This window comes from Triticum dicoccoides, chromosome 7A, assembly GCF_002162155.2.
Source record: "Triticum dicoccoides isolate Atlit2015 ecotype Zavitan chromosome 7A, WEW_v2.0, whole genome shotgun sequence".
Taxonomy (NCBI): domain Eukaryota; kingdom Viridiplantae; phylum Streptophyta; class Magnoliopsida; order Poales; family Poaceae; genus Triticum; species Triticum dicoccoides.
In genome coordinates this window covers 701,473,719-701,487,043 of record NC_041392.1, presented here as the reverse complement: position 1 = coordinate 701,487,043, position 13,325 = coordinate 701,473,719, and the positions used below count along the sequence as shown (strand labels likewise).

The following is a 13,325-nucleotide window of genomic DNA, read 5'->3' as shown; positions in this document are numbered from 1 at the left end:
TTTCTTTAAATTTTAGTTGAACTTGGCCCCTGCCTCGTCCCCCTGTCTCCGCCCTGCTCATCCGTGGTGGCGGCTGCATATCACCATGACGGAGGAGCGACAGGAGCGATGCGACGCGCAGCACCGAACTGGGTCCTCACAGTCCACAGAGACATTTGCGTGGCGCAGGGCCGCCTAGCCAGTGTGGCGTTTGCGGGCAAGCGTGTGGCGGCAAAGGAAGCCGCCACACGAGCAGTAGGCGGCCGAGGACTAGAGCGGGCATGGGTACAAGGTTACTGTCTGGTCACTCGCATGGTTTTTTCTAGGTTTTTTTAAATTTTAGTTGAACTTGTACGGTTTTAATGTAGGGAAAAGCTATTTTCCTGTCGGCAGGATTTTCGTTTCAGATCCGAACGCTCTGGATGTCGCCCGCTCTAGATCGTACGACCATCGCGCTCTTTGCTGATATTAAAACTGTTTTGCCACCGCCTAGTGAAAGATAACGCTTCGCTGGCTCTCCGCCCGTGCCGCAAACCGCTCCATGGCATCGCCGCCGTCCTCCCGCTCGTCGCGCGCCCATCTCCCAGACTCTGCCTTCTCTCCCTCGACCAAGCACTCCTGCCTCTCGTCTCATCTCTCACCTCGCTCCACCCTCCCATCATCTCTCACCGCTGTCACACTCCTACCGCTTATCTCCACGCGGCCAAGGATCTGACAACGAGGCGGAAGGAGGCAAGCACTAGCAGGCGCTGGCGGGATCCTCTGGTCAGACCAGGAAGGAGGCGAGCATTGGCGGAAGGAGACGGGTGCTGGCGGGATCCTCGGGTGGAAGGAAGCGGGCGCTGGTGGAAGGAGATGGGCGCTGGCCGGATCCTCAGATGGAAGCGCTGACGGCGCTTCTCAAAGGAAGGCTGACGAATCACGGGCAGCAGGGACTTTGGCATTGTGGTTGAGTTGCGAAGCACACTAACCTGATTAAAGGGACGATTCGGTGGCTTGCAGAAGCTTTCGAGCAGAAGTCGAGGACATCAATCTTACCTAGACGGCCGTGTGTGCATGCAGTGGCGGAGCCAGAATTCAAGTATAGGGGGCGAGTACGTATATTGGTCTAATCTCGTTGGTAATTACTCGTCGCTCCTACTAAAACATTACTATGAGTTTTTTTTGACAAATATTGCTTAGTATTGATACTAGTTTAGTTTTTTCAGGGTAGTATCGATACTAGTTGAGACGAATTACTTCCGAATGTTCGTCACATAGGGCTAGATCCGAACGAAATAACTGAAGATTTTTTGACAAATATTGCTTAGTATTGATACTAGTTTAGTTTTTTTAGGGTAGTATCGATACTAGTTGAGACGAATTACTTCCGAATGTTCGTCACATAGGGTTAGATCCGAACGAAATAACTGAAGATGGATTCGATGCCTCAACCTCACGAGTGACAACGCAATGCAGTAACCATCTGGTCTCTGTAGTTGTTGTGTTTGATTAGTAGTTAAGTTGATTATGTACATTTGTAAAGGCGGATTCTGCTTCCATTCCATATGGATCGAGGTGCCGCTGACCTCGAGTGATTTTTCGAGAAAAATTAAGGCCTGAATCTCATATGTTCTTGCATATTTTTCACAGATTTTTTAAATGAACAAAAATTACTGCAGTCAGTGAGAATCAAACCTAAGTATTCACATCTGGTAACTTTGACCCTAAATAGTTGTTAAAACATTCTTTGATGACTATTGTTGTGAATAGCATGATAACTTTCGTATTGCACATCTGATAACTTTACATGCAAAAATGGTGTTAACTTTAAACCGGGACTGGAAGATTAAAACATTCTTTGATGACTGGAAGTTAGCACTGTCCTTTAATGTAATGTCACATGAATTAGTAATTCATTCGCTTTGCGTGCAATTCATCTGGTTTGTTCGATTCTCATTCAAAATAAAAGCTGAAGTTTTGGGCATACAGTTGGATGGCAAACTTCTGCAAATTAGGTCCGGTTTGCATGAAATCCATCCAGTTTGTTCAATCTTTTTGGCATACGGTATCTATGACCACAGATGACCCTACGATCGATCATTCGTCAACAAGAAGACGGCAAGCAGCAGCAAGGCAGCCACGGGAGGCATCAGGTGCACTACCATTGTAGAGAGGAGAGAGAAGTGGGCAACAAACAATGTTTAACAGACAGCAACAGCAAATCTGCAAATGCAAGCAATAAACGATTCAAGAGTCATATACCAGAGACGGCAAGCAACATCAGAAGGAATAACAATTCATCAAAGACAACCATATTGCCAGGCAGGTACTACTAGTCTGATCTCACAACCCAAACATAACATAGTACAGTGGTCATCATAATAATACTCAAGCTAGATAGCACATTACCAAAGATGGGTTCAATTTGCCCACATTGCAAAATCTTCAGACTAACACCCTGGAATAACTCAAAGTTCAACAACGGCTGGCTTTTTTAGATAGCCTTTGGATGTTTAGTCGCCCTTGCGGCGGAAGGAGCAACCTTCGGTTAGCCTGGCCTTGCCGCCCGTTGGCTGGCAGAGCACTGTTTGGCAGCCAGGGCACACCACCACAGTCTGGGAGTGGCTGAACACAGTAGTGCTGCAATCACAGAAGAGAGTGATTCAGCAATCAATCATAAAATAAAAGGAAGGCATGTTAAAGTAAATTATGATCAACAAACATAAAAGGAAAAAAGTAAATCACGGCAAGTAGACTCACTGATCCAAATGAGATGAGAAATGATTGATATGTTGTGTATTAATGTATTGCATAGTAAAGTACTTGAAAAGAAACTTAAAATGGCATTGGAGGCTGATGATACAAGATAATTGAGGAACAATTACAGTATTAGGAACGCAGTGATTTACAAGGATTGTGTTTGAACTGGCGTGTTACAAGGCTGGTACATACAACTAGGGTGTACTGCAGTATCATCATGAAGCCCAATGCAGAACACGCAAAATTATGTTAAAAAATGCATCTGCCATGCTTTTAATATTAACCTATAAAGCATGTGCAGTCAAAGAAAGCAGTACTGAAGTAGAAAACACAAAGCAGTGAAATAAACTATGAGCATGTACTTGGCAGCCAACTAACGTTAACAGTTAAACTACAAAAATAGCAAGAACGTTTTAAAGCATGACAATGTCTTGTAATCAAACGAACATCCAAGGCTAATCAGTAGCAAATGAACCTAGTGAAACTATTTACTTGCAATGAAGAGAAAAGGTTTAGAAAAATTACATGTTGAAGCAGCCCTGGCACTTGACGTCCTGCAGAAGTTAACACATAGCCATTAGAACCACAATAATCCAAACAAAAGAACAACAATGCCAAACTTAAGCATGACAAATGCACACAACCTATTGCAGCCACATTTTAACCATTAGTGTTGTGATATAGGCAAGATAATCAGCAGCTTATACACGATAAAAGGAACATGGCGGCACTATGTTACACGGGAGTGTCCAGTAGGAGATATGATTCGATGGATCCACAGAAACAACTCAGACCAGAACAGCACTATAGCGTTCACTCACACATTGGTACTAGCATAGAGATTTTTGGATACCTAGAACATGTGCAATACAGGTTGACATACATGCAAGGGTACATAGGACTAACAACGAATGCATCAAAGATAATCACGACCAGCTGCGTAATCTACCACAAACCTGTGGTAACAGACACCATTACTCAGCTACACCAACAGCCTACCGAAGCAAAATTTCAAATCGGATGAATAATTACGTCGCACGTCTAGCGGAATCGCGTTTGGATAGGATGGGATCTGATACCGCCGTCATCTAATTACGGAACAATCTAAACAAACACCGCTGAGAATGGTACCGTAAAGGAGGAGATTTTACGGGGAAGGGGGATTCATTTACCATGAAGAAGGAGTTGGGGGACTGCACGAGGCGCTTCTTCTTGTGCTTGAGCTTCTCGAGCTCCGCCGGCGGGTTGAGCAGGTCGATGTCGTTCTGGAGCACCTGCGCCACCGCCACCACACAAGAATCAGGAACCGTGAGTAAATCCAAAGAAGAACCAAGCGAGGGAAGGCATGGAGATGGGTCGGGCGGCGCACCATCGTCGGAGGTTAGGGTTTGCTGGCGCTCTCTGGCGTCTCTCCGGCAGGGACGATCCGAGGAGGCGGCGGCTGCGAGGGGATGGAGAAACTGGAATAGGTTAGGGTTGAGGTAGCGTTTATAGGCGAGGGTGAGGGGATCTCGACCGTCCGATCGATCTAATGGGCCTTGTCCTCCTATTGTGCCTATGGGCCGGTGCGGCAGCAGCGTTCACTACAAAATCAAACCAAACTCCCTAAAAAGACCAAACCAAATCGTACCTTTTTTTTCTTTGCATGGTAATAGGTGTCTCAAAAATATATATGAAAATAAATATCATAGTACAAATCATGTAGACACCGACATGAAAAAACTCAAAAGACAACAGACCGCTAGTCTTTACACAAAAAAAAAACATCAGTCAAAAAGGGAAATAAAATAAAATCAAGGCCGAAGAATCTCCCAAGTTTGACACCAATGCTCGTCACCTGCCTCGGCACCACCACAATGCCCACTAAGGGAAAAATGATGGATCACCTCCTTTTCCCAAGTTTGACACGGCTTCATGGCTGATATGCAGGCTTGCGAGCCTCCATGGTGACTCACCAAAGACGAAACCATTGTTATTGAACGAATCAGATAGGGGCAGCACTTTCAACACGTCATCAAACTCCAGATCTAACACCCCCGCATGACTAAGATGCTGGAGGAGGAAACGATACCTGCCAGCCACCAACCACAAACCCAACACACGATCTGTCCTCCGGATGTCATTGATGTTGACTACTATATGCATCCGCACCTGGACTACCTCCCAAGCTTCACGTCGGCGCTGGAGCAGACGTCGTCACAACGGCGGAGCTCGAGGACACAAGTCCATGACAAGGATGTCGCCATCGCCACGCTTCCCCACTTGAACATGCTAGTTCCCAAATCCATCACCGACCATAGAGTTGATCGCCTCGTCAAGGGATGAATTGGAGCTTCTTTGTTCAGCGCTGCCGCCAAAGCCAAGATGTTGAACTACCCAAAACCAAAGCTACTAAGGCCCTAAAACATAGAGCCCAATCCGCATGCGCGGGATCCAACGACTCCCCCTCACCATTGACAACCGAGATGTCGTCGATGGAGGGGAGCCATCGGAGGACGGCGCCCGAAGGCTGGTCTCTCCTAGCAGCGACTAGGCTTCCAGTCGCCACACACCAAGAGGAAAACGCTTCGCTGCCTTCACTGCTCTGTTGGAAAAGGCAGTGCCTAGGAGGCGCTTAGGCACGCCTAGACGCTAGGCAATAGCCAAACGCCTCACCTAGGGCATAAATGGAGGTCTAGGCAGGACAAGCAAGGAATTGCCTACCCAAGCAAGAAATCATGCCACATACTACACTAATATGCCAAACGAGTTATATTCCAATGGCAGTAGACGGTAGTTAACTTATTTATATGCCCTAAACTAATATCAACACCCATATAATAATCACAAATACACTATGAGTAAAAACTATATTACCGCCTAGGCCGCGCCTAGGGCGCTTAGGCACCGCCTAGGCACTAGGCGAAGGCCAACCGCGTCGCTTACGCCTACCGCTTTTTCCAACCCTGCTTCACTGCAAATCAAAGCAAACCATATGATCTGCGGTGGAACGATACACGTATGTATCCCTACAAACTCTAAGCTCCCGGAAAATAGAGAGCTAGGAGCGATTTGGCGTTTCCTCGTGTGGTGGACCGCGATGGTCAGTGTGAGATTTAGTAGTGGGCCCTCATGGTCAGAATCATGAAGCAATGGTCCTGCATTGGTCCAAAATTCATGTAACTCATGTCGGTCGTTTCCGACTCGCTGCCTTCATGACGCGCGCCATCCGTGGAAGGGAATAAAACCCTTCATTGAGGAAATCTATCTTGGCTCCTCCATCAATTTCCCATCTCCTCTTCTTCACAAATTATTTAGATCTAGCTGTAGTTCCCAAGAAGTCTTGAAATTGTTGAAAAGGGTATTACATGGAGGATGGGAGATGGTACCTCGATAAAAAAACATGGTGTAATCCTTGGATCCCACAAGGCCCTTCCTCTCGTCCGGTAACTCCTATTTTGTACTTGTAGTTCCATTTTAGTTCACTTGTAGAGTACTTGTGCAGATAAATTATGGATAGGAGTTGGATGAGGTTGCCTGATAGGTTTTCAAGCGCATGGGCGAATGCATTTATTGATTTTTCTTCTCAACATAAATTAGCAATGGTACGATGCTTTGCCCTTGTCATAATTGTATGGATATACGTAAGAAGAGTGTTAGTCAAGTTCCAACCCATTTGTTGTTGTATGGTATGCAAACTTCATACACAAAATGGGTGTTCCATGGAGAACAAGTTAGCAATGATGAAGACCAAGTTTATGAGCCTCTTGGAGACGAGAAAGATCTTGATGATTTTTATGGATTTGATATGGTCCAAGATCCGCTAGGAGACATCCACATTGCCACAATTGGGGTGATGAGCAAGAAAACCAAAATGTTGTTGGAGGTAGCATTTTGAAGTCCAATGAGGCATCAACCAGATTTGATCGCTTGCGAAAAAGTGTAAGACGTAAGTTGTACCTTTGCTTCAGGGCTCACTCGGTACTATCCTTTTTTTTAAGTTGGCACACCTCGAAGATCTTAATCATTGGGGCAAAAAAATCATTTGACATGTTACTCAAGCTTCATAATAAGGTTTTGCCAACCGGTGACTCACTTCTAGCCACTTACTATTACAAAGCGAAGAAGATGTTGAGAGATCTAGGGTTGGAACCTATTCACAAGCACTTCGAAGTAGAATTGGTTTCTTAGCTCACATGAGGTACTTGCCTATTCGTCATAGGTGGCACAGAAGTAAGGCCTTCAATGGCAAGAATGAGAAAGTGTTATCGCGAAAACAACCACCAGATAATCTCTAGGGCTTCAAGCATGGAAAACATCCTGGAAATAAGAAAAGAAGGACATCTTCAAACTTCAAAGGCCATGCCAGGGAATTTTTCCCCCAAGATGAGCATCTTGTGTTGGGCTACCATACTGGAAGGAACTGAAATTGCCACACAATCTTGATGTCATGCACATTGAAAAGAACATTTGTACGAGCTCATTTGGGACTTTATTAAACATAGATGGCAAGACCAAAGACACGGTGAAGGCTCTCACAAGGACTTAGAAGACATGAATATCATAGCAAATCAACAGTTGAAAGATACGTGCAATAGCGTAGTAAAGCGGGATGCATGGTACACATTGTCCTTGCCGATAGCTGATTGGGGGAGCAGATAGTCGTTCATCGAACCATGTGGTATTTCTGTGCAAAAGAAACGAGAGCGCATCTTATCAAACTTGATCTGTCGACACTTTTGTTGCTAGAGCTAGAAATAAGGTTTTTGTTGGTATTTCAGTGTGAATTTGGACAATTTTAGAAACATGTAATGATGCATGTTTTGGGAGATAAATATCCTTCTGTCAGGACCCCGACTCAATGCCACATCGATCTAGCATGTAACACCTCATATCACTTTGCGGCCTCACGCACGGTATTCCCACGGGTGTCGCCTTACCTTTGCCCGGGACCGTTTGCGCCTTTTGGCACACGTATATGACAGTGTCGCTAGCATCCATATGATAAGGAGCCCGGGCTGACATGGCTAGTCGTAAACCCAAAGCGGCACAGACTTACAGGGACAGGCATCCATGACCCAGCATCGAACGTGTCGGTCATCAGCGAGTGAATCCAGGCTGTAGCACTGGGCTAGCAGGACTCCGGTGAACCGGGCTGTAGCGGACTAACAGGACTCCGGTATTCACCGCGTGACATTTCCCCGAAGGGACAGACACAGGAACGAAGAAGGACACATGCCGGCCAGCCTAAGTGTTCCGGAGCAGTAGCAAGCTACCATGGCTCAGTGGAAACACTAGGAGACATTTCCCCGTAAGAGAGGCTACTAAAGATAAACAACTAGATGGTCAGATCCCACACATACCAAGCATTTCAATAACATACACACAATATGCTCGATATGTGCAAATACAACATGGCATCACAACATGACTCTATGACTCAAGTAATCTATTCAATAGGCTCCGAGGAGCGAGATATTACAAACCTGGGTCTCATGACCCAACATTCAGAGCATACAAATCAAGCACAAGCGGAAGCTATCATGTCTGAGTACAGACATCTATAAATGAAAAAGGCTGAGAAGCCTGACTATCTACCAAATCCTGCCGAGGCACAAGATCGTAGCTGAGGTAACAAGCTAAACGTCGAAGACCACGCGGAAATACTAGTGAGACTGAAGTCTCTCTGCAAAAACATAAAATAGGCAAACGTGAGTACAAATGTACCCAGCAAGACTTACATCAGATCTATCTACACATGCATCATTATCAACAAAGGGATGGTGGGGTTTAACTGCAGCAAGCCAGCTTTGACTCGGTGGCTATCCTGAACTACGACTGCGAGTAACTCTTTTGAGGTGGCGCACACGAGTCCACATATTCACCATATCAATACACCACTATGGATCCGCTTCCGTCTCCCTACGAGAACGCCATCCATAGCACTCACGCTTATCTTGCGTATTTTAGAGTATCCACTTTCACTTGTCTATGAACTGATATAAGCAACCCAGAAGTCCTTTTCCGCGGACACGGCTATTCGAATAGATTAGGTTAACCCTGCAGGGGTGTACTTCTTCACACACGCTCTCACCACTTACCGCCGTTTACACGACATGTACTCGGCAACCTTCAAGCGGAAGCCCAACGTGGGTGTCGGCCACGGCCTGCCTAAACACTCAAGTCTCTAGTCCAGGTTTATCGCCTATTCGGGTTCCATCCATGAGGAGATCCGGCCGGAGTTTCGCTCACAGCCCCAAACGATGTGAACAGGGTTCCGTGACACCAAACAGGCGCCCGGTTTACCCGGCCACGTGCCTACCGCATCACAGCCCACCCCTACGGTCAGCGCTGCGCACGGCCTCCAGCATACTACAAACACCAGAAACTACTTGCAACTCCTGGACAGAGGACAAGGGTGATCAAGAAGCCGAGAGGGTCCATTGGTTTCGGGCCCAATGCGTGGTAGTAGCTGAATCATGGATCACAAACACAGAACTCAGTTCCTGAGGACGGCTGCAATGAGACAACCCACCATGTACTCCTACATGGCCTCTCACCGCTACCTTTACCAAATCGTGTTCACACGCTTAGCTCACACACCGTAGGACATGTTCACACACCTCTGATTCATCCCCGATGAATCAGACCTGACTCAACTCTAAGCAGTAGCAGGCATGACAAACAAGCATGAATGAGTAGGCACATCAGGGCTCAAACAACTCCTACTCATGCTAGTGGGTTTCATCTATTTACTGTGGCAATGACAGGTCATGCAAAGGATAAAGGGGTTCAGCTACCGCAGCAAGTAACAGATGAATCGATGTTGTCCTAATGCAGTAAAAGAGAGCAGGAGCGAGAGAGTAGGATTGTATCGGAATGAACAAGGGGGTTTTGCTTGCCTGGCACTTCTGAAGATAATATAGCTCTTCATCGGTGTCATCGATCACATCGGCGGTACACGTCTATCGAGAGGGGACAATTACCGGCAAATACAAAAAAACACGATCAATGCAATGCACAATATGATGCATGATCATGACATGGCAAAATGGATGTGTTTTGGGCTAATGCAACTAGCAACAGATTAAATGAAGTTGGTTTGAATATAAGATTCAAATTCAACTCCATATGTGATTATTCAAATGCCATTTAATTGATTTGTGCTAAACAGCAGCTATAAGTTGTTCTAACATGCATGAAAATGGTACAGATGGATTCCTTGAATTTTTCTGATAATTTTTCATATATAATTTATTTAATTTGGAGTTACGGTTAATTTTCTATGATTTATTGAAGTTTTAGTTATTTTCTGGAATTTCAGAATTAAGTTAAATCCAGAAAATGAGTTATGACATCAGCACTGCGTCATGCTTGCATCAGCAAGTCAACAGGGCTGCCCCGGGTCAAATCTGACGTGTGGGGTCCACACGTCAGTGACACAGGGACTAATCCCGCGTTGACCCGGGCTGGTTAGCTTTGACTAAGCCCTGGGGCCCACTTGTCAGCGTCAGTAGGTGGGGGTTAGTGACTAATTAACTAAGCCACGTCGACTTCGCCGGAGTTCGGCCGGCGACGACCAAAACTGCGGCGGGAGCTCGCCGGACTTGAGCTACAGGCGGCGGCTGGACTCGCGGAGACCACCGGGGCGTAGCCCGTGCTCTTCCGCATCCAACGGAGCAGGAAGGAGCGGACGGGGTGCGCTGTACTCGCCGGAGTCGAGCTCGCGGCGGCGGCCGGAGCTCGGGCAACAGCGGAGATGGCGCTATGGTGCATGGGAGGAGGGGCTGGTGGGATCTGCGTGCTCCTGGGAGGGCACCGAACGCGTTGACACACTCAGGCACGGGCTGTGGTGGCTAAAACGACGGAGGCATCATGGCCGGCGGCGATGAGCTCTCGGCTCCGGCGGAATCGAGCTAGCGGAGAGAAACAGAGGGGGGCGAGCATAAGGGAAGATGCAGGAGCTCACATGGGGTCGGAAGAGAAGCTCGGCGGGCTCGGGGAGGCTTCTGCGCCGGCGAATTGACGGCGGCGATCTCCGGGCACCAGAGATAAGGACGACGACGCTCCGGTCGTTTTCGGCCTCCTCTGATCGCGTGCGTCGGTGGGTAGCTCCGCGGGGTCAGGGCGGAGCTCAGGCATGCGGAGAGGGGGCGAGGGGGGGTGGATGTGGCCGTGGTGTAGCTCATCGGAGTGGCCATGGCGGCTTCGGCCATGAGGGGAAAAAGAGCAGGGGAGTGAGAGGGAGAGAGCAGGGAGGCAAGGGAGCGGACGAGGGGGTTCCAGGGGGGTGTCGTGGCATCCTCAGCCGATCCGGGGCGGGGCGGCAAGCAGGAGGTGGCTCGGGCGCGTGCGTGCGCGCCGCGGCCACACGCTCGTCCTTCTGTCCGAGGACGAAGACGACAGGAGAAGGGAGTGGAGATGGGCTGGGCCGGCTGGGGGGGAAACTGGGCCGGCTGGTGGGCTGCACGGGTGGGCACCAGGTAAGTCCTTCTCTGTCTCTCTTTTATTTCTATTTCAGTTCTGTTTTTTTTTTAATTCTTTTGCCACTGTTTGAATTAAAAATAATAATTCAAACAATGCCAAAACTCCTCTGAATATTTTTATATTGCTAGATGGACTTTTCCAAAAGCTTATAAAATAATTCAGGGATATTTAAATTATATTCTAATTATATGAATATAATTCAAATTCAAATAGCTAATGAATTAAATTCAAAGTCCCAAAAATAAATCCTTAAAAATGTTCAATATTTTGGTTGGGACCAGAACCCTTACCAAAAATTATCAAACATTTAAGAAGAGCCTTTTGGAGCAATGAATGAGATTTCTAGGGTTTTTGCCCCTCTTTTATTTAGGGTTTTGAGGCTTCCAATATTCCTCAATTCAAGTTTCAAAAATATAGACATGATGCACACATGAAGCTAGCCTAGAGCAATGCCAGAAGCTAGGGATGTGACACCTTCGGTGCTAGAGCTAGTTGTCGTGCATGTAATGATGCATGCTACTCCCTCTATTCCATAACATAAGATGTTTTTGCAAGCTGTTTTAGCTTGCAAATACGTCTAACATTGTGGGCCGGAGGAGTACTATGTAAGCATAGTACATATTAGCATACTGAATGTTCTTCAATACTTACATAGTAGCATTACTGAATGTCCTGCAATCTAATTTAGTAAGCATATTGTACATGCGCATAGTGATTAAACAGCTTTCATAATACAATTGAAGTCCAACATATTACCGCAATAAATTTTTGTTTCAGTATGCAGCACTAGCATTTACTCTGTCCTGCATACATCTATATCTGATACGGTTCTTTCCATTGTCCAAAAATCACACAGACAAATCATATCTGAATCATTTCAAGTACAATCGTGGAAGCGTTGAAATTTCTCTCGAAGGGTTAGAAAAACCAACGGTTGGTAGGGAGTTTTTAGCACTGCAAAATCGGGCTTGCAACTCCTATGGTAGTAGAATATGTCCACCGGTGTTCTTGGAATGTATTCTCATCGAGAGAGCCTCATTAACGTTCTTTTCTTCCTGCAAGAAGTTCAAAATAGAAGGCTTGTTGGAAATTACAAAGTAGCATGGTGCTGTTGATAAGAATATCTGGGCAGAAAGCTTACTTTTTTTTCTTTTTTCTTTTTTGCGGGGAGAAAGCTTACTTCTCGTTGAAGCCTTCGACGGCATCAGCTGCAGGAAGCACTCTGCACTCTGCAGGACAATGAAACAGGGCAGAATAATGGAGAATTTCAGTACAAATTGGAGCAAACAACTGGACAGAAATCAAGGGGAATTGTAACGGGTCACATGTGCAGATCCATTTGCCGCAGCCCTTGGAACGATCCAAAGTCGGGTAGAACTGCATCAATCGATGGTCGGAGGACAGCAAAATCATGAGAACAACACAACGGAGAAGACCAACTCTCCGAAGCAGACAATCAGTGAGTGCAATGATAAAGCGTACATAGGTGGAAGCAGATAGGGCACTCCACGGCACGTTCGTCTTCCTCGGCGGCGTCGAAGCACGAAGCGAGGTCGCCGGATCAGACAAGAAGATGGCGGAGCCGGTCGGAGTCCAGGCAACACATACTTACGCTGATCAAATGATCAAATGCCTCCCAGTGGATCGGTAGCACAAGCTGATCCACGGCCCCAGTTCAAAATCTTGGAGTCATCAACCGTCAGGTTCAAGGCAACACAAACTGGCCATCGGCTTGCAAAAAAAAGAAGGAAAAACTTTAAGGAAAATTTAGAAAACAAAAAGTTCCGTCGCCGGGACTTGAACCCGGGTCTCTCGGGTGAGAGCCGAGTATCCTAACCACCTAGACTACGACGGAATCAGTGGTGGTGCAGATACTAAAACATATCTATTCGGGAGGCAGGTCTGTTCGTGTACGCCACACACAAAACAGCACGAACGATAGAGCTGAATCGCAGCTTTGCTTTTTTCAGACATGGCTACAAAACATCACCAAACCGAGAACAAACTACATTTGATCCATTCCATATTTGGATTCTGCCATGCACACGAACACATGGATTGTACTCCCTCCGTTTCCAAATATTTGTCTTTCTAGACATTTTAAATGGTTACAATATACGGATGTATGTAGACATATT

The 13,325-nt window shown here is 46.5% G+C and overlaps 1 protein-coding gene and 1 non-coding gene across 3 annotated transcripts; both read right to left on the bottom strand.

The window, feature by feature from the left end:
- Positions 1-2,200: 2,200 nt before the first annotated feature.
- LOC119329495 (40S ribosomal protein S27) lies at positions 2,201-4,967 on the bottom strand. Of its 2 annotated transcripts, XM_037602553.1 has the most exons (6): positions 4,882-4,967; positions 4,677-4,792; positions 4,352-4,380; positions 3,894-3,995; positions 3,247-3,275; positions 2,201-2,601 (listed from the first exon to the last, which is right to left on the bottom strand). In XM_037602553.1, exons 1-6 carry the CDS (start codon positions 4,965-4,967, stop codon positions 2,475-2,477), a joined length of 489 nt encoding a protein of 162 aa, XP_037458450.1. In that variant the 3' UTR covers positions 2,201-2,474. The 2 variants fall into 2 exon arrangements, with proteins under 2 accessions (XP_037458450.1, XP_037458451.1); XM_037602554.1 differs by lacking the exons at positions 4,352-4,380; positions 4,677-4,792; positions 4,882-4,967 and adding an exon at positions 4,091-4,213.
- An 8,002-nt stretch (positions 4,968-12,969) lies between these two features.
- TRNAE-CUC lies at positions 12,970-13,042 on the bottom strand. The gene has a single exon. It is a non-coding gene; the product is annotated as a tRNA-Glu (tRNA).
- Between the last annotated feature and the right edge of the window lie 283 nt (positions 13,043-13,325).

Coding starts and splice junctions, on each gene's coding strand:
- LOC119329495 (XM_037602553.1), bottom strand. CDS start 4,967: ATGGCGACATCCTTGTCATGGACTTGTGTCCTCGAGCTCCGCCGTTGT. Junction 4,381..4,676: donor TAACAATGGTTTCGTCTTTG/GTGAGTCACCAT, acceptor TATATTTTTGAG/ACACCTATTACCATGCAAAG. Junction 3,996..4,351: donor ACCATGCAAAGAAAAAAAAG/GTACGATTTGGT, acceptor GCGGTGGCGCAG/GTGCTCCAGAACGACATCGA.